The 20721-nt window shown below is 37.2% G+C and overlaps 1 protein-coding gene across 3 annotated transcripts in view; it reads left to right on the top strand.

The window, feature by feature from the left end:
- Positions 1-20519, top strand: part of SRBD1 (S1 RNA binding domain 1) — a 137285-nt gene extending 116766 nt beyond the window's left edge. For 2 of the 3 annotated variants that reach the window (XM_068406691.1, XM_068406682.1), the window contains exons 20-23: positions 2172-2348; positions 5052-5204; positions 16842-17026; positions 19526-20519. In XM_068406691.1, the coding sequence (XP_068262792.1) occupies positions 2172-2348; positions 5052-5204; positions 16842-17026; positions 19526-19815 (805 nt within the window). In that variant the 3' untranslated portion in view covers positions 19816-20519. The remainder of the gene's footprint in view (positions 1-2171; positions 2349-5051; positions 5205-16841; positions 17027-19525) is intronic. The other variant, XM_068406699.1, reaches the window with a different exon arrangement.
- The last annotated feature ends 202 nt before the right edge of the window (positions 20520-20721 follow it).

Genomic DNA, 20721 nt, shown 5'->3' with positions numbered 1-20721 from the left:
TATCCCTTTCTACTGATTTTTTTTGAGTAATTATGCCATATTTACTTGGAAAATGTTCTGGATTTTATTTCTCTTGGTTAGAAATTAAAAGCTCGTTCTTTCTTTTGAGGGTGTAGAATTGAGAAGCTGAGCAGCCTCTCAGAAGAGCGGTGTTGCTGTCATCTGTAGTAGGATTGGAAGAAAAAGAATGTCCATAAACTAGGTAGTGACAATTATATTAGGTATCAAAGTTACGAAGAATGTATTCTTGCTAGCTCTCTTTAATTTTTTTAACCCCTTATTTTCATTCTTGAAAACATCTTTCCATGCTTTGAAGAGGCTCTCTGTCTGTTCTTTTTGGGTTTCCACTTTGTCTTCCTTATTCTTTTTTCTGTGTGTTTACCTGGTTCTTAGCCTGACTTCTGGTTTATCTTCTGTCTTACTTTCTTTCAGACTTAGATCACCTATTAGTAAGAGAGCAAGCAGTACCTATTGGTAAATGAGGCTGACCACCTTTCATTCGTGATTAAAACCCTGCCTGAGCAAGTGCAGTGGGTGAGCACTGTCAGCCTTCTGCAGGGTACGACTATATTGTGCAGTTCAGCAGAGGGCATCAGGCTGAGGTGCTGCTGTGTCTCCACAAAACTGTGAGCGTGGAGTGACACTGTCCAGTCATGGTTACGGGTGGTAACCATGTTGGCTAAATACTTCGGTCTAATCAGCCTGGCTTATGATACTCGTATGCACATACTGCGACAAGTTCTGGATCTAACTCAATCCTCATCAGTTCAATTCTGCTGTTCTGTGTAGATGTAAGTTTCTGTAAGTTTCCCTCAGATATACAGTGTTTGAAATTGGCACCCTAGCTAGAATATATCATGAGCAGGGTTTTCTTCTCATGGTTTCTGATGCATCAAATACACTTGTTGACACATATTACACGTGGAAGGGGTGACAATGCTACAGTACTTGCATTACTGCTGAGTATCGTACTTGAAAGACTTGAGATCATCAGTGGAAAATTCTGTGAACTCGCTGTCATGTTCCTTTGTCAGTGTAAATAAGCTGGATTTCGTAATATTTCTAAGAATTTTTTTGAGAAAATTCCATTCCTAATGATTAATACTTTGTCTATGGTTAAAGGTGTGTCTCTCCAATTTAATTCTGATATTTCACCAACTTTGGATTATTTTTTTAACTTTTGCTTGAGGATGAGGATAATGGAAAGATTTTTTTTCTTTTTTTCCCCCCCTGATTTTTGACTATTTTTGCCAGGCTTGTTGGTGGTGGTTTTCTAGAATCAGCCCATGCCATTCCACAAACAAGTCTCTGCTGCCATTGACTTAAAGCAATGGCATCTGATATAGAGCCAGATGAGTGACATTTCCTTCTCTAGTGCCAGGAGTAACTGCCCATCACAGCTCTTTTCTCTCTTTCTGTGATTAATGTACTCCATACACAGAAAGTTGTACTCACATGTACATACAGAAAATGTGCAGCAAACCCACTGCTTCCTGAAGGAACTTGACTAACTGCAGTTGCGCTTCACAGGTGAGTTCTTTGCCAGATCTGAGCTGCCCTCAGAACAACTCGTGCAGCCTGTTACCGGCTTCTCTTTTATCTCAAGAGCAGCTGAGAGAAAAGGAACAAGCTGTGTGGACCTGTTAAATTGTATGAGGAAGGCAAGCTGCTCCCAGCTACTCTCCTTCTGGATAGCAGACGTCAGCCTTTCATGTTGGGGCAAGGTGTTGTGGTACCATTGGAAGAGAATAGCTGAGAGCGAGCGGGCTGTTCTCACAGGAACAATTTATCTGTCCTGAATCCTCCTCCCATGTTGTTTCCTGCAGAGGGCAGCTGGGGGCAGGCCATAAGACATGACAAATTAAATTGGCATTACAGAAATAGCCAACAGATCATAAATTACACATCCCTGGCTTACTATTTAGGTATGTGCAGAACCGTATTGCTGTACCAAGTTTTGCTGACTTGAGTGGATTCCTTACACAGAACTAAGAGAAGGGATCCTTTTTCAGAAGATGCCTTTGATCTGGGAGTCTATTTGCAAATTTTTTAGCTGTTTTTAAGTTTTTTAAACCAGATTTTCTACAGTAATGTGTATCCTGGTAATGGATAGGACTTACGTTAATGACTGTTCAATGGTAGTAAGTGTATTCGGTAAACTTTTCTCTTAGACACATTGCAGGACTGAATGCTAACAGGGCTAAAAATATAATTGAATGGCGAGAGAAGAACGGACCATTTATAAACCGAGAACAGCTCAAGGAAGTTAAAGGTCTGGGTCCCAAATCCTTCCAACAGTGCGCTGGCTTCATCAGATTCAATCAAGAATATATAAAGACCTTCTGCAGGTAAAAGAGATGTTGGCTATCTTGACTTAATTATCCAAAATATTATTAGAAGACTTCTTCCCTTTCTGTTTCATATTCAGGCTTGCGATTTGAGGAATCCTAGGCCTTTTCCCTCTGAAAGACAGTATCTTACAAATAAACTTCAAGTCAGTAGTTGAACATAAGCCTTCCGCTGAATAATCATGGTTTATTAACCTAGAACTCTAAGTCAGGGTTTCTAGAAGTGTGAAAGTTTAATTACAAATTCTGCCACTGAATCAGCAGAAGAAATTTGGCATGCAGCAATGTCGTGATCTGAGATTAAAACCTTAGTTTTGTGTTTGAGGCATGATTTAGAGATCTGTAAATTCTTTTTAATGTGGTAAAATTACTCTGCAAAACATAATGGTAGTAAACTAGAGTGGATTTTTGGAGAGTTTCAATTCCATTACCTGGAGAGAGAAAGTTGAATAAGCTGCCTGGACCAAGCTCTGTCTGTGTTATACTCCTGTGCCTAGCAAATGCGATGTGACTGCCTTGTATCTCAAATGTGCAAGAGGCCTTTTCCCAACTCCAGTTTGTCAATGATGGCTCATCTTTTTCCCTGCCATTTCATTCCCTTTATCTGTAGCAAGCCTTTCCCTCTTGCAACCGTTCATTGTGCTTCTCTTCACCTGAAATCCTTCCTCTCTGCAACTGAAATTGCCCTTTCTAGGGCAATGTCTCTTCTCCTGTCTTTCCCATTGCTTCTTCCAACATAAAGAACTAAGAAAGGGCATAGTGGTAGCACCATCCCCACCCTTTTGCCGCTGACTCTTCTCAAAAAATATTTTCCTGGGAAGCACATGCTATTTTTTAGCCAACCCAATGCTCAGAAGCAACACTGTACTCCCAGTTGCTGCTGGCCAAACAGCACACGCGTAACTTCCAGGCAGGAGGTAGGCACATTAGGGCTGGCTTACTGCCCGGGTGGAAGGTATACAGATTGGTTGCCCATCTGGCAGGGAGATACATGCTGCAGGCCAAATGGTGCACACTGTAAGCACCAGAAGACCAAAGAAATTGCTTTCAAGGCTGTAGATGATCGATAGGTCTTACATTTTACAGATCTGTTCTAGTGAATGCTGCAATATAACAGATGAAGAAAAGGCTGACGCCATGTTTTTTTTCCAAAAGTTCACCAGTGAAATGTTTAAGAACATTATATTTTTTTACTTGCTGGAGCATGCTTCTGTTGTTAGTCAGATTCCATAAAACTTGAAAACACTGTACAACCTGAAAAATCTGCTATAACTTTGGTGTTTGAGGCCAAAATAAAGCTCTAACACCATTGCCTCCACATTTCTTGTGGGCCCAGGTGGCAAAACCAAATGTTTTTGAAACAGACTTTGAGAAGGTTTCATTTTTGTCCTCTCTAATCATATTGATGGCTATAGAGTGCTGTGTGAATTAGTTTTTGTGCATTGTACTTGGGAGTTAACAAATAGTGGTTATTTTAAAAATTGATATGGAAGGAAAAAGTTATGTCTGCATTTCTGCTGATGGTCCATGCATAGGTAGGGCCCAAAGTGTGCATGCTAATTCCGTGTCCTTCAGTGCATTTTCTTTTGTCCTACAGAAGCAGGAACCACTTGTGATTTAGGAAACGGAAACAAACAAAAAAAGAGGCAAGAAAGGAGCTTTTGCCAGTAGGAGTCATTTGCTGCCTTTACTGTATCCTGAGCATCTTTTTTACTTAAGGGAAACTTTAAGGGAAGAAGTGTGCCAGTTGTGAATATGCCATGCACACAAAGAGAGATCTTTCTCTCCTGTCTTCTGTAAAGTCTTCCTACCAATGTGGGCAGTCTGTCCATGGATCTCTCTGAGGCTTTGGAGCCTTTTCATTATCCAGCCAATTAAAGGCCAGGGGAGGAAGCCCAATCCAAATGCTAACTGGAGCTAACTGACTAGGAGTCAGTGATGTATGCACTAAGTTTTAAGGAAAGCTGTATTAAGATACTTTTGCAAAAATGGTTTATAAATTCTGAAATAGTGGTAGATTTGGCCTTTAGCTTTTTTCTGTTCTAAGTAAATCTTGATCTGAGTTCTTTTGACTTGAAATTTTTCATATTTTGACCTGGCCCATGTTTGAGCAGAATTCTTCAGAAATTTAAGTATAGGAAGTCAATAAATGTGGTTTACAGAGTTGTGATGTTTAAGCATTCACATACTTTCCTTGTTCTGTACACATGCTTGAGATGCAATTTGCTTACGTAAAGATGGTGTGAATAGGAAATTTTGTTTATAAATATCTCAAATTTAAAATGATGCAGACTATTAACTGACAGTTAAGTATGAAAGTATCCTCACAAGATCTTTATCAAATAGGTAAATGCAATTGTCCCCATTTTACAGAAAGAAGATGCTATCCACATTGCAAACAATACAATAGGCTGTGTAGTGTTTTCTTTGTAGTCTTGTCATCATGAAGAAATTTTAATGAAGCACAGAATCTCTTCCCAATATTTATTTCTATTTTAAATTAATTTATGCATACATTGATATTTTATTGTTTATGCTATAATTGTATTGTTAAGGTTCACTGACAATGACCTTTAGGGGGTTTGTACTTTTGTTTTGTAAAGAATGAACATTTATATATAAAAGTTTGCATTTTTCATGTGTGGGCACTGGGCTAGGATCTTGTTCATTAAGAATGACGTGTCCATTTTCAATTTCTGACAGCAATAAGAAAACTGAACTTGGAAGTCATGCACTTTTGACTAAAGCAGGTGCACAGGGTAAAAAGAAGAGCAAACCAACACCATGTGCCTCGCGACTGCCCAATCCCTTGGACCAAACTTGCATTCATCCAGAGTCTTATAACATTGCAGTGAGGTAAGCAGTGGGAAAGCTTCTGAACCACTGATGCTGTCAATTTTTAAAACGAAAGTACTGATTTTTTTACAACAGCCTACTCAGCCTTTTGAGGCAGGAATACAAGTGAAGTGTTTCAATTGGTGTGTTTTGCCTCTTATGTGCATGCAAGTTTTTAGTTTTATTCTTTGTTTTTCTTAGTTTTCACGTTGTTTTTTCAGTGAGGAAATCAGTGGATTTTCAAAACTTCACCAGACTTTCCTCCCATGACCTTGTCTTCACATCATCACTTTGCCCCTCATTGAGGCCACTTTTCTCAATTTCCTTCTGTTTACCAACTCTCTTTATGCCACACATCACTTTCAGTTTGGACTTTCAGTTCAGAAAGTGTGGAGACAAACTATTCATTCTAGAAATGTTTAAAACCTGATTTTTTTTCCTTCTACCTTGCCCCCATGTATTATGTAAAAGACCATAACTAAAATGTAGTTTTATTTGTTCTTAAACGTAATCTAATTGAAATGCCACGCAAATTTTCAGTCAGCGGTAGTTTAATACCTCTGCATAATTAAGAACTGCTTTTACATTGTTGCTTATGTTTAGCATGTGCCAAACAAACTTTCTGCTTAGTGAATTTTGACTACCAGAATTTGTTTGTGTGTTTGAGTGTACACACAAATGCATGGACATATGTGAGCATGTGTCATTATTATGAGCCTTAAATTAAATTCTGATATTACGAGATCTATTTAAGATGTATATATTAAGTTCCCAAATACATGAACACTGTGGTGGTTTTACTAAGTGACCTTTGGCTAAAAGAAGAGAATGGTCTTTGTGTAGGTCAGGAAAAAAGTAATTAGGAATCCATGCGTGCCTCTGGTTAGGGGATACTGCAGCTGGTAAATGCTGGTATAAGATGTGATCTTTTCCATCATCAGCCCTGGTTGAAATTGGATTCTGCATGTCCTCTTGAGAAAACATTATCTCCTACCATAAACCATCACGTATTTATTTTTTAAGTGATTTGCGGTGAACAGGTTGTTTTCTTAAAATGTGCTGGAGCTAATTTCAGCAGTAGCTGGATGCTTTAGGATTCTTACAATGTCTGTTGAGAATATTACTCCTGAAGAAAGAAAGTCTTGCTTCCTGTTTTATAAACAAAATTATCTTTAAGCTTCAGAGATATGGTGAATTTCTGAATTTATGAAGCATGAGTTTCTTGTCTTAAAAAGTCTTACAGGACCTTCCATTTTTAGGACACCTTCCCTACAGTGTGTGCACTGTTCTCTCTCCAGGGGAAATAATTGCATATACAACTTCCTGTGCATAGGTCCACATGCTTTCTTTCTGCTAGGTATGCAGTGCACTTTTGTTTCCATCCTCCCCCTGCCACAGTTCATTCTCCTTTGTGTCTGATTCTAGGGCTACCGTGCAATTGCTTGCTAGAGTCTATGCTCTTTGTGCAGTGTGTAAGTAACTTTGGTTTCCCCTTTTCCATGACCATTTCACTTTTTTCCTTATGCATCAGCATTTGTTACTAGTTCTCTGCCCTGTGCATAGCTGTGGAAAAAATCAGGCAAGGTCCTGATCTTAATGACCTTACATTTGGTAGGTAGTGGATAGGGTAAGGAAGCTTGGTCACCCCTACCAGAGATTATTCAGAGTGAGTTAATATTGAAAAAAAAAAGAAAAAGTTAGGCAAAATTAATACTGATTTTCAATGAAGTATTTCATTCAATTTAAGTATCAAGTAGTCAGGATTTGGTTAACCGTCCGTTTAGTTTTCCAGCCCTAGTACACTAATAAAATAATCAGTAAAAGTGTTCACAGTGTTACCAGCTTCACTTAAAGACTCCTGTAGAAAGATTACTTCAGGGAGCAGAGAAGTATAGCCAGTTAATGGTGGAATACTGCAGGAATTTATCTACATACAATACCATTACAAAGGTTGATCAGAATATAAAGAATTGTGACTTTGTTTCCAGAGCAGCACAGATTACTTTTATATCTGAAGTGATGAGTAGGATTATTACTGCATTGGGTAGCTCAAATATTCACATACAGTTGAAATTCTGGAGACAATTTTAGTAGGTATCACAAATAATATGACTGTGAGTTGGAATTTGGCTGGGAACCCAGAATTATCACTATTTAAAAAAAAAATTGTAAAAAATGTTAATGAGCACAAATTTTACATCTCAACCAAAAGATAGTAGTTTGAGTCACAGGCTTATGCGTGATTCAGAGAGGAGACTGCCACCTATTGCACAGCCAACACTGCTTAGAAGGTACCTTGGAGATTCTTAAAAAGTGCTCAGGGTCAAACTCATTGGACTTTGAAAGCTGCAAAGCCATTGCAGAAGCATGACGTGGCTACAGACCAGTGCTCCCTATCATGTCATTTCTCTTTGGCTAATGCAGTTACTTTAAAGTAAGTTTCCAGCTGTGCCATTGTCTGTTCTCTCTTTCTCACCACACACTTTGCCTTCCTAGACTGAATTTTCAGGTGAAGTATTTAGATCCAAGTGCATGTTGTAGGTATTGTACCATACAGGGTTTTCTATGCAAAAGAATATCAGTTGATTTAAAAACAAACATAAAAACATAATAACAATATTTGCTAATGGAACAACAAAACTAGTAAGCATAGTATCTGTCTCTCTAACTAAACTGAATCATTCTTTTCTGTTTTCTTTGGGCTTTTTCTCTGTTGCCTTCTTACGAGTATCTGTACACGTAGTTGGATGTGAGAAAAAAGTCTCAAAGTGCTTTCTGTGCTTTCTATGAATGTACTCTATGTTCTACAGCATTTTTCTTTTTCTTGCAATCAAAAGATAGTTTCCTTGAAATATGAAGGTGATAACTTTTATGGTATACATTGTATTAACATGCACTAACTTGATACCACAAAATGGTGTGGGGAAGGGGGCAAATATCTCTAATATTTTTTTCATTGCAAATAGCTATTTGAAGAAAAGAAAATGCAGCTCTGCAGCAAACTGACAAAAGCCAAGAGGTGTAGTGTTAAAAATTGACACTGATGACATAAGGGCTAAATATAAACCAGACATCCTCCCCTCAAGCAACTAATGCTATAATTTAGCAATGGTTATATATTTAAACGGACTTTTCAAAAAAAGTGTATGAGCTGTTAAGCTTCCTGAAACTTATGGAAATGGCTATCCAAACCAATTTGTTGCCTAAATATGAATTAAGAAAAAAATCTTCTAGGAATTCACACCGCATGGAGGATTCAGTCCAAAGCTCATCAAGGCTGTTAATGAGTTTTGCTGACTTTGAGAGGCAGTGGATGGGACCGGGCTTGTAATTCCCTTTTGCTGAGCCTGTGTTCATGAGAAAGCTTCTGAGAGCCTGAAGATCAAATCATGTTCATGTTGTTGATTTGAGGTGTCTTACTGAAATCAACCAACATCCGTAGGACTTGTTAACATCTTAGAACTGAACTAGATTTAAAACCTAATTGATAATTCTTATAATTTACATTAATGTGCATGAGAAAAATTGAGACTGTTAGTGGGTTAGAATCAGTATTTAATACATATTTTTTTAAACAAAATACATTTTAAAGGAGTTCTGTTTCTTTGCCGCTTTCCAAGTATTTCTTCTCTTTCTGTACTTACACAGAACATTGTCAGGGACCACGGCAAGCTCAGAGGTGGATCTGTGCCAACAAAGGGCAGAATTGTTGCCTTGAAGATGGGCAGATTTGATTCAAGGCATCAAAATACAGTTACATACCTCTTACCACAGAAATAAAAATAAATGGAATAGATACTGCATAAATGAGTCATAAAGGCTTCCTCATGCAATGTCTACCACATCTTGCCATGAGAAAATCATTTGTGAAAATTTTATTGGATTAAAAGCTTTCATGGGAAGTTACATTTATTTTTAAACTAAATAAGCTGGTGATTCTTTATCCACTGCTTCTATCCAAATTACCCAAAAGCAACAGTCCACATTACAGATTTATGACATACAAAATTATCAGTTTTTAAAACAATATTTTTGAGGGATAGAAGTTCACCAAAATTTGAAACCGCTAATTTTCATTTTCTGAACTATTTTGTAGCTTGAAAGGCCAATCCATTTAAAAAAAAAAAAAAAAAAAAAAAGAAATTGGTTAAAAGAATTGCTCCCAAGTGGTGACTTTGGTTGCCAAGCTTTAGGCTAGAGCCAATTTTTATGGCTGAATTAGAAAGTCCGGAAAAATAGGGTTTTTATAATGGAAACGCTGATGTAATCTTTACTACAGTGGCACAAATGGTGCTGGTATGATTGATTTATGGCTTTTAAACAACTTAAAATCTGTACAATTTCTGTAAAATAACTGGAAAACATCCTACTGGTGATTTAACACATCTTCAGATGACCAAAACATTTTTGTTCATGGTTTCCACACTGTCAAAGCTTGACTTTGTCATGGGGAGTGACCAAGCTTATGAACACCTCTAAATATTATGAATCAGGATTTCCTAAAAGTTAAGTAAAAAACCCCCAGCTTTGTAGGCAGTCTGTTTTCCTGCAAAGCAGAGCTGTGTTTCAAGTTTCTGAAAAGTTTATATGTGAAAACCAGTCTATAATGGCAGAATCTCTTATATACAATTAATACAACATGTCGAGCATATCCAATTTCTTGGTACATATTGTAAAAGAACGGCTAGGAAAACCGAGGAAACGTTTAGAAAGTCCCAAGAAGTTACAACCAGGTTATGCTTATAAACCAAAATGCTGGAAAGAAACTGCGATGTTTTTGCTTTGTTGTATCAGTCTGCTGGGTGCAGTTGGTTTCGTATGACTGAATCTTAACATTTACTGACTTTTATTTAAATCTCATAAAAATGCGCTTTGCTAAAGGTTGGCACTCAGAATGTGTATTTGTTCCTCACAAATTGCAGCATCTGGCAGACAGGTTGTATTTCAGTCTGACTTAGAAATATTTTACCAATATTTATAAAAGATCTGAAGTTGTGATTTAGCATAATGCAGATGGGGATCTTCCCTGGCTAATTACCCAAGTTTAGGACTTTGCCTGGTAGAGGATAGTACTGCTCGCTGCGGTTGGTTATGCCTTAAGAGAAGTTTTTTGACATACTGAGCAGAGTGACTTCCAATGAGGATTCATGTCTCACCCTTTGATGTGTATTGATATAGTGCTTCTTGATATCCCCAGAAGGGCTTCAAAATCCCCAGAGGATTCAGCAAAGCACTTATTCATGTGCCTGTCTTCACCAAAGTAAAACATTTGGAGTTGAAGGCTTTACTGCAATGAGCACTATGTTGAAAACATTTTTTATTCCATTGTAGAGGGATTGATCACTTTTCAAATATTTCTAATGTTTCTGCCAGTCACTTACATGGATGGATGTAGCAGCTGATTGGTAGTGTCTCAGTTGCTTTGCTGAAAAGCTGCAACAAGTAGCTGCGCTTGGTAGCTTTGAAGGCAAGTACTGACGCTTAGGGAAATGCAGAAGGAAAACTGTTGATTAGGGAAAGACCACCAAAAGAAAGAGGTCTGCCTCTTCTGCCCGTTATGCAACTGCACACTTGCCCTTTGATGGCATTTCCAGCTCTCTGCTGAGCTGGCATGCTCTGGCCAGGTCCCCTCGATGTCACTGGGCAGCTGGGGCGATGCTTAAGGGGACTAGAAATCAGGGAGGGAATATATCAGTTACTTGGTATGGTGTTTGAGCAATGAAAACAAATTGTTCTATTTAATAATGCAGCTACATGTGAATATTTTACAGAGGATAGGAGTTTTTACTGTGGTAGGATGCCTTTCCTTAAATTCACTGCAAAGTAACCGGGAACATCTTTTGTCCACTTCAGTAAGACTGTACTTGAGTATGTGCACGTGTGTGCGTATTCAAGCTATTTAATGTGCAAAATAATGCTTTTTAGTAAAGTCTTACGTTTCTTTTTAAAAAGCCTAAAAAAAGTTAAGCTCAGTAAATTAATGAATCTTTATTACTATTTCCAATAGGAAATGGCTAACCCTAATTAAAGAGAACACTTGCAGAATTAGGGCCATTAAGCCCAATAAATCATAGTTCATATGCATCACTTTAGAAGGCCAGTTCATTTGCAGTTCTGACTATTAACTTAGCAGCTGGAGTATTAGAGGACATATTTGTGAAAGTAATCTTCTTAAATAGAAGAGCAGAAAAGATTTTCAATGCTAATTGCCGTCCCATAAAGACATTTTTAAACTTTTGTGATGAAAAATAAGCAGTTAAGAAGAATTATTAGAAGAACCAGGAAATAATAAAGAATTACTCTCCAGTAACACTATAATACTAGACCCATAAATCAAGTGGTATTTTTTTGTTTGTTGAAATTTTTGAAACTTAAATAACTTCCTACTGATTGCATTTAAAAAAAAATACGAACGAAAAAAATAAGCTTTTCATGGAATGATCTTTTTTAATTGTAGTACTAATTCTTTGTGGATAACTAATCATGTTTCACTTTTGTATCTGGGGTTATGCTTCAGTTATGTGATATCTTGGTAGTCATGAAAACAGCCAGCAAGAGTGTGCCTAACGGTATGGTAGCAAAGGAGCTATACTGCAGTGTAACTGTGTCTGAAATTTTTTCCTCATTTAGAAACTCATTGTTCCTTAGATGTATATGTTCAAAACGTCATAAATTATCCGAGTGCTTTCTAGTCTTCTTCACGCACTCAGATAATCTATAATGTTCATAATTTACACATTTGAGGAAAAACATATTGGTGAAATACCCTTATCTGGCTAAACCACATAAATATTTTTAAATATATTTGAAACTTTAACTTTGTGTCCAGCAACTAATTACAGAGAGTAATGCACAAATATTGTTTGATATGTAATCTGCAACAGTAGTCGAAAATGGAGGATCCATATCACTGGTGAGAACAAGAACAGTCAACATCTGTATTATATGAATCATGCTTTTGTATTTCAAAGCATTACTGAATCATAAATGTCTGCATAATTTAAGTTTGCTACTGTCGTGAATGTACGTTTTACCTAACAAAGCACATGCTAATGCAAAGTTGTTTTGTTTTCAGAGTGATTATGTTGCATTACCCTTAATTCATGTGTGCACTGTGACAAGATGTAATGGCGTATCATGTTGCTTTAATGTAATGAATCCAGTACTCCCAGATCTTAAGTCGTGTTGCTGGAAATGATTACATAAAACAGAAATGACTGTGACTAAAACGCTTGCAAAGCTTTAGAACTCCTGCACATTATAAGACGCTTTTTGGGGGGTTTAAAGTAACTTCTTCAGTAAAAATTTGCTGAAGGCTTCCCTTGGTAATATTTTTACTCTTTTCTGACTGTTTTTTGCATTCCACTGAAATTTGCATTATCTTTTAAGCATTGCAAGGGCTGTGCTATAATTTTGTGCAGATGTGTATGTTAAGTGAACATGATGTGCTTATTTGTTACATTTATGCTACTTTTCTTTCTTTATCTGGGTAAGATGGATGAAATTATGTATTAAATAAAAACATCAGTGATTTAGCCATGACCATTCTCTTCAGGTCCTGTAAGACTGCAAAGATTGCTTTCAAAACTAAGGTGGTTGCAGAGGTTTCTGAGTATCTTCTAAATTTCAAACCCATAAAACTCAAAGTCTCTAAACCAGCTAAATCTCACTCTGTTCTGAAAGACTCTCCTAAGGCTCTGGCAGCTTTTATCTGAGTTGATGTGCCTTGAATAGAAAGTTCGCTGTTCACTCAAGACACTCAACATTTGAGGAAATAAGGATAGTATATCTTATAAGAATGACCTCACTTCAGAAGAAACATCTTGTCTTTCCCATTTCCATTTCTGCTAATTTTTCTTTAGGTTTTATCTTTCTAGTAGATAAACATAACACTTGAACTACTGCAACATGTTATTTAGTTTACATATGTAGACAGGAAAATACTTGAAGGGCTTTCATTTTTACACAGATCATTCATGTTCCTATGGTGTGCACCTGGGACTGTCATTTACAAATTGGGTGAGATATTTCAAAGATCATAGTGAGATAGTTTAACTTTACGAAGATCAAAATTTGTAAATTAAGGGAAAACTCTTTCCCCTCCCCCCGCCATAGTCTTCTTTCTGACTATATCTTTTTTTTTCCTGACCTTGAAATAACTCTCGAAGGAAGTTGTTGGTTGCTTTTTTAATAAGGCAACATTTAACTTTGTTCTTAGCAATGACATTTAAAAATAGAAATGATCAATGTAATGCACCACTGTTCAGTCAGAGATTTGTGCTTTATATTGATTTTTATTCTAAGTGCCTTCAGGCTATGGTCATTTGAGTGAAAATGATACATTAAATGTATAACTAGATCCAACAGTATTTTAAAAAAACTACATCTGTAATCACTAAGAAATTGCTTTTATTGTGGAATATTTTAGTACATATTTTTTACCAAAACCTAACCTGAAAAGGTGAGAATTTCCAAAGTAGAAATATATTCTTTCTGTTAAAGATTATTTCTTTTGTGCACACTGGGCCTTGTTATAGTGCTCTGTTCTGCCTGTAATATACCTTGTAATTCTGAAATATTCTTAACCAAATGCCTGATTTTTAGAACATTGATAATTAATTAATAATTTTAGAACATTAATAATTCTGCTGAGGTCAGTGGGACTTGTCATATACTTAGACTTGGGCACGTGTTTTTTCAGCATCATCTTGAGGTGGAGCCAAAATTTTATTCTGCGCAGTAACCACGTTAGTAAGTTATTGAAACAACTGTAATTGGTAATGTAGGGCCCAAACCTACCACCCTTGTCTAGATGAGGAATCCTTTTTAATATCAGATGCATACTTTCAGTGGGATTTCCGGAGGGTGTGAGAGGCAGAGGAAGGAGGAGGGGGTGAAATAACTTTCATGAATAGTAATTGAGGGCTCGGGCACCTGGGTTGTGTCCTGTTTCGAGAGGGTTTTCTTTCCAGCAGCCCGCACGTAGCGCCGTGCATTCTGATTGCATTATCCACACAGTCGGCAGTTTGTACGTAACAGGCTTTATTTTAATACATCGGTGGCTGTTCCATGTGGTTGCACTTATTAGCAGGGAAACCCACCCTGTTATCGATTTACAAAGTGAATGGGCTTCTGCGAAATCCTAATGGTGAAAAAATATTACTTGAAGGTACTCAAGCTGAATTTCCATTTGAAGTGAAATAAAGCCAAGTATGTGAATGTCAGCAAACTTGTTTATAGGGGCGGGCAGTAAAGCCTACGTTATTTAGAAGATTGAGTCATGAGGCTGGTTGGGTTTGTCGTGTTACATCTGGCATGTCAGTCAAAGCTGGGGCAGCTGCCGCCTGTCACTAGTGCCCTGGCAGGGCATTGTCCATCCATCAGCGTTAGCAGCCAGCAGCCCCCAGCAGTTTTGTGAGGAGCACTTCGCCTGCACCTACGCGCATTTTCAGTATTATCATTGAAACCACTTTTAGTGCTCTTTTGAGACCAACAGAAGATGGTTTCATAGAAGGTCTGGTATTTTTCTTATATAGGCTCTTATTAGCCAAAATATTTGAGGAGTAGTAGTGTGTTGTTGTTAGCTTACAGAAAATAAAAATGTTTATTTAATATTATAAACAATTTTGCATCTGTTTTGATATTTACTTTGTTTCCAAACCATCTCAAACTACTTTAAGAAGTGGTGTTGAAAGTTGAAACGCAGTCAATCAAAACAAAATTCAGTAAATCCTGAGAACAGTATCATCCACTGAATCCTTATTAATTTTTTTCTTCATACATTGCCACGTGAAAGATCTGTATGCATTAAGAAAATTAATGTGAAAATTATATCTATCACTACTAAGTGCAAATATATGTGTTTGAGCAAACAGTACACTTAAATTACCATGCTTGCACTTGAATTCAGTAAAAAAGTAGAGGTCCTGACAGCCAATTTTCACAGATGTCCTCCTTTTGGCGAAATTAGTGGGCATTTCAGAGTGAAGATTTGCCCTTGTGCTCAAAGGTGACTTTTGTGATTTACTGAAAGCTGGTTATTGCTTTAGTTATGTTCCTTCCATTTATATTTTCTCAAAAAGAAATTTAATTTTGTTTTCAGTGCATATAACTTTATATCACTCACCACCTGAAATAGTGTCAGTTGGGTTCCTCAGGTTAAAAAAAAGATAACAACAAAACCAAAGAAAACCCCACTGTGTCTCCTACCAGAAGAAATACTAGCCTCAGGTTTTGATAAAAGCACAGCATGTATTTTTTGAGGGGGGAAAGGAGGATGAGTACTGGGGGCTTTTGCTTTCTTACGGAGCTGCAATGTCTCCCACCGCTCCCAAGTGCAGGGCATGAACCTGCAGGTCAACGCTTCTTTTGTGGCTTGTAGTTTACACCTGTTGTGAAGTAGGATAAGGACAGGAAGGAGGGATCTCTTTTAGGAATTTGGAAGGAACATTTACTCAGTCTCTGGAGGACAGGGACAATAATTCTACCTGTCTGCTGGGGTGGAAAACACGCAAAAAAACATGTGCCTCCCTCCAACAATAAGGGACATGGTTAAGCGGGGTAGAAGAGGCTTATTCATGGTGAGATGCAGAGCAGGGCAGCAGAACAGATAACTGAAGTGGCTACTGAGAAAAGGACAAATTGCTTTATTTAGTACAATGTGGCTCTGCTTCTATGAGCTGCATCCTCATTTTCATTGGTTTATGTCCATTAAACACTTGTTTTGCATTTTTAAGTCCTTCAGTAAAATAAGGACGTTTATTCAGTGATAAGTAAACATTATCCAAGGCATCACAGCTGATAAGAAGGAGTAGGGTCTGCATGTGAATTTTTGTCATCTGTTTGCACTTCTCAGCAAACGTGCCAGCATTGCTGAACTAAAAACCTCAGTGAGTGTGTTTTGGGGTTTTTCTTTTATTTAAAAAAAAAAAGAGATCACAGATCAAGACATATTTATTTTAAAGTATTTCTTTTCAGCCTTTTTAGATGCCAGTCCATATTTGTCTCAATGTGCAATGTGTGTGTGTATGTGACAATAGGGAAAGATAAGGGAGTTTGTGTCGTGTAACTACTTCAACTTGATAATTTTCTAGTTTCTGAAAAACTCATTGTTCTTAGTCATGAAGTTCATCAACAAGAGAAGTATTTTATGTAAAGTTTTTCTTAAATTTGGTTAAAGATTCTTCATATCAATTTAATATTTTAAATGTTCATTGTTGTTTTACTAAATTGCTATTCATTTTAATTTGAATGAGAGTGACAATAAAAATGACAATATTGTAGAACTCTCACTTATTTCTAGGGAACTTCTGTGGTAAAATACATCTTTCAGTCATGAACAGATTCAGTTTTAGCATGAGATGAAATTATTGGTCTGAGAAGTGATTTACATTTTTAAATTTTGCTTCTGGTTTTGTCATCTATTCCAGGAGATACATGTATACAGATAGACTCTAAGTTTCCGTGTATGTGTCTGATCAGTGATGAGTTGAGAGGATACGCACTTGGGAAACTGTTCACTATTCATATTTTTTGTTATCAGAAGTTTTGTTCACACATCAATGCAAAAGTAATTAAACCCCCTAAATATAGTAAAAGTTCCATTCCCACTAAAGGATGTTACAAATCTCTCTCTGTATCTGTGTTTGAACTTCCCAGGTTTTTATCTTTAATTGGAGGAAACGCAAATGACATAGGAAAATCAGATATGCAGCAAAAAGTAAATGCAGTCATTCAAAAGGAAGGACTGGAAGGCACAGCCAAAAGGCTAAATACAACGGTGCACACACTGCAGCTGATCGTTGATGGTCTGACTCAGCCTGAAGGCTTTGACATCCGAACAGGTAAATCTTTGTTTTGAAGTTTGTAATCTCACTTTGATTGTTCCACATACCAGTTTTGAAACAGCACGTTTTCTTCTGAAGTCAGTAGTAGATTTTCACGGACTTGTAACTCCATTTCTTTTCTCGGGCAAGGTTAAAGCTGTATCATAGTCAGATGTTTCTTTCCAGCTCAGTAGGTAAGGAGTGTGTATCCTGTCTTAAATCATGGTATTTTCAGCCATAGAGAGGGGAGTTGTATGGCTGTTAACAAATGAAATAGTTTCAATATGTTGACTCTATACTGATTAAATGTGTGTTGGCTCTCCATCACGGAGGGGAATGCTGAGAACAAGCTGAAACAGTAGTAATAAAGGCCGGTGGAGCAGTACTGTAGTAGTGTGTAGTTCTGCTCTTCAATTGCACTAGTTCCTGGCAACAAGTGTAATTGGAACACATGGCTCATGACCTACCTTAGCTAGAACTTTGCAGTAGTGCTGAACAGTTTGAGGTGGAGGGGAAGAAAGATGAGGTAAGCGATGAAGTAAAACATCTGGAGATGCTGTTGTTTAATGAAACTTACATCTGGATTCTCTTATGACAGCAAGAGATAAAGGTAGGCAGCAAAGATGCAGGCTTGTAATAACAAATAATAAAGTTATGCTTAAAAGAAAAAAAACCTGTTTTCCTTTTGTGGGTTCCTTAGTAGTTTCCTTGCAGATATTATAAATATTTTCCACTAGTGATCTTGGAAATGTGTATTTTACATGTCTCCATTTGTTCTGGTGGTCTCACATCTAAATTACAGTAGGGTAGACTATTAACATATGAAGATATAAAAGCAAAATAGGATCTTCAGTGGAAGTAACTCATATGCTGCTGTTCTAGTACATTTTGGTATTACTGTAGGCAGACTAGTAGCCTTGTATAGCTGTAATTCATTGTCTTTGCAACCCTGATAATGTCCATCAGTGAGGAAATGTATCACATCTAACAGGACTCGGGCAGATTGAATGGTTTGTACTCTACCCTGATTCAAAAAATGATCTTGATTTAAGATTCAATTCCCTTGTTCCCAACAGTAGAGATGTGATGTTAGGGAATTACAGACAAAGAGTAGCTTTCCTCTGTATCCTCTTAAATTTAATTGAAATTCTATGGTGTTTATTTTTCCTGAATGATTTTAGTACAAAGAAAAATGGGAGGAATTGTTTGGGGAAAGGGAAATAATAGAATATTTTTATCATATTATTTTTAGAATGTTTTTCTAGCCAAGGTCTTGCAAGGCGTTTCTTGCAAGAAATTGTCTTTTTAACATTGAACAGCTAATCAGGTAACTGTAATGAATCTGCCAGGATGGGGGCGGGGGGGGGGGAAACAGGTTTGCAAACATTTAAAAAGATTCCCATCATTCCTCTGAATCTTCATGTGCTTCTTGCCCTGAATGGCTGTTTAGTTGTTTTTTTTCATTGAAGTGCCACTGCACAGTATAATGTTGCAAAAGGATTAACCATTTTGGACTTAAGCAATTAGGTACATTTCTTCAGTAGAAAATTTTGTGTCATTCAAGGCCTATTGCTGCATTTGCCAGCTTGTGTACTCAGTTGGGGTCTGATCCACACCCTGGTGAAGTTACAGACTGATTTCCAGTGCATTTTAGCTACAAACTTGTTCAGGCTGTATTTTATTTCTCAAAGGCAAATATAGGAAAATTATTGCAATCCTGGTTTGGTGGTGCTCTCAGTGGAAAATCTCAGTCCTGTAATATCTTGGAAAAGGTAAAACAGCAGTAGGAAAAGGTTGAAAGGGAAGTTGTTGAGATGAGTCAGAAGGGTTTTCTGCAGGAGCAGAAAGTGGTAAGCAAGTAACAAGAGAGTTGAAAAAATCTGTCTGTGCCCTTAAATGCAGAATGTGGACTTTAATATATTGGGATATTGCTTATATCATGCGTGTGTGATTTTTTAAGTTGTCAGTGCAAAGAAGCAGTTGATCGTGTGATGTCATGGGAAGCAGTTCATTGTGTGATGTCGTGGTGCAAATGAACAGCAAGCCTAAGAGCAGTGCATTGTTGACTTTTCTCTTTAGTGTGTGTTGAGGCTGAGTATTCACCTTCCTGTATGCAAATTTGTATAGGAATACAATTTTATGTATAATTTATGTAGCTCAAGTAAGAGTCACCTGAAGTCTTTTCTCCCTAGCTCCAATAACATTTAAAGAATCTTTCAGTCACTAGCTAACAAACTACATGCTTCTGATCCCCTTGTGATAGTTTCATACCATGGAGTTCACTATACTTATTACTCCATTAATCGTAGTCTTTTAAAGTGATTCATAAGATACAAGAAATCAGTTGTTTATCACAGATGGGTCTTTATTTAAAAAACTAATGAAGCAGTATTTGGGACTTTAGAGCTACCTTGGGATGACTTCTTAATTAGAAATAATGAGCAGGAAACAACCCTTAGAAAATAATGCCAGCTTTTTCTCCAGTGTCTTATTTTTGTTTCTTGTTTCTTATAACAGATTTTGATAAACCTGACTTCAAGAGAAGCATAGTCTGCTTTGAAGACTTAAGTGTTGGTACTGTTCTGACTGGAAAAGTTGAAAATGCAACGCCATTTGGAGTTTTTGTTGATATTGGTGTGGGAAAAGCAGGTTTGATTCCAGTGCGAAACATAACAGAAGCAAAACTTTCTAAAGTGAAGAAGAGAAGAAGCCTGGGGTTAGGTCCTGGAGAAAGAGTTGAAGTTAAAGTGCTGAATGTTGATATTCCTCGGCTGAGGATAACGTTGGATCTTATTCGTGTTTTATGAGAGGGTTCTTCATGCCTGAACCTTCATTTTAAAGGTTAACTAATGTCAGCAAGGTTCTGGAGATTCAGGCATTTAATGAGAGTGTTGAAAACGAAGAAATTTTGAAATCTTCAGCCTTGCTTTTTTTTTTTTTTTAATCTAACAGTTTTTCCACATTTCTTGAATCCTTTCTGTTAATAATTGTTGGAACAGTTTATTGGATTACCTCCAAGCAACCTTGTTATTTTGTCTGCAGAACAAGTGAAATTCCAGTGGACTGTCAGACATATCTCTTATCTTTTCTGTCTGTGCAAGATTTACTGTCTCAATCTTTAGTCAGTACTGCACGAGCAGACACATCTACTGCTCCCCTTCAAAAAACAGCCATTCAGTTTGCCTGCTTTCTGATTGAGAGTCTAGAGGAGGGTACCTAGTTGTAGAAAAATGTGATCGTTTTAAGTTAGTCAGTGATGACATCGCTTCAAAAGTAGATTGAAAAAAGAGCATCTGCTAATACTATTGATGGTTCAGAAATATTCTGCTTTAATTTATTTGAGCAACATTATTAGGAGGTGTGTTTACCTGTTGTCTCATTGCTTATTCAGTTATCATTGATTAGCACACTTGGATGTACCTTGGGATTTAAGGAACTTTGCTCAAAAGTGTCTAAAGACATTTATGTTGTTCTATACTTGTGCAAAATAAAAACATTTCTGGCCATCTTTTCTCAGTGTACTGGTTCTACAAGTGATTTAACAGTCCTAGTTCTCTTTCTTTCCAACATGTGCTCCATCAGTAACACTTCAGCTTAAGAATGCAGCTTGTGAGGATGCACTTGTCTGACCTTCTGAATGGTATGCACTTTCCTGAGCTTTAATACTGGACTACAGCCCATGGCCTGGTGTTGTTCCCGATTTAATAAAATAG

Source organism: Nyctibius grandis, chromosome 1 (assembly GCF_013368605.1).
Source record: "Nyctibius grandis isolate bNycGra1 chromosome 1, bNycGra1.pri, whole genome shotgun sequence".
Lineage (NCBI taxonomy): Eukaryota > Metazoa > Chordata > Aves > Nyctibiiformes > Nyctibiidae > Nyctibius > Nyctibius grandis.
This window is presented reverse-complemented; position numbering and strand designations above follow the sequence as displayed.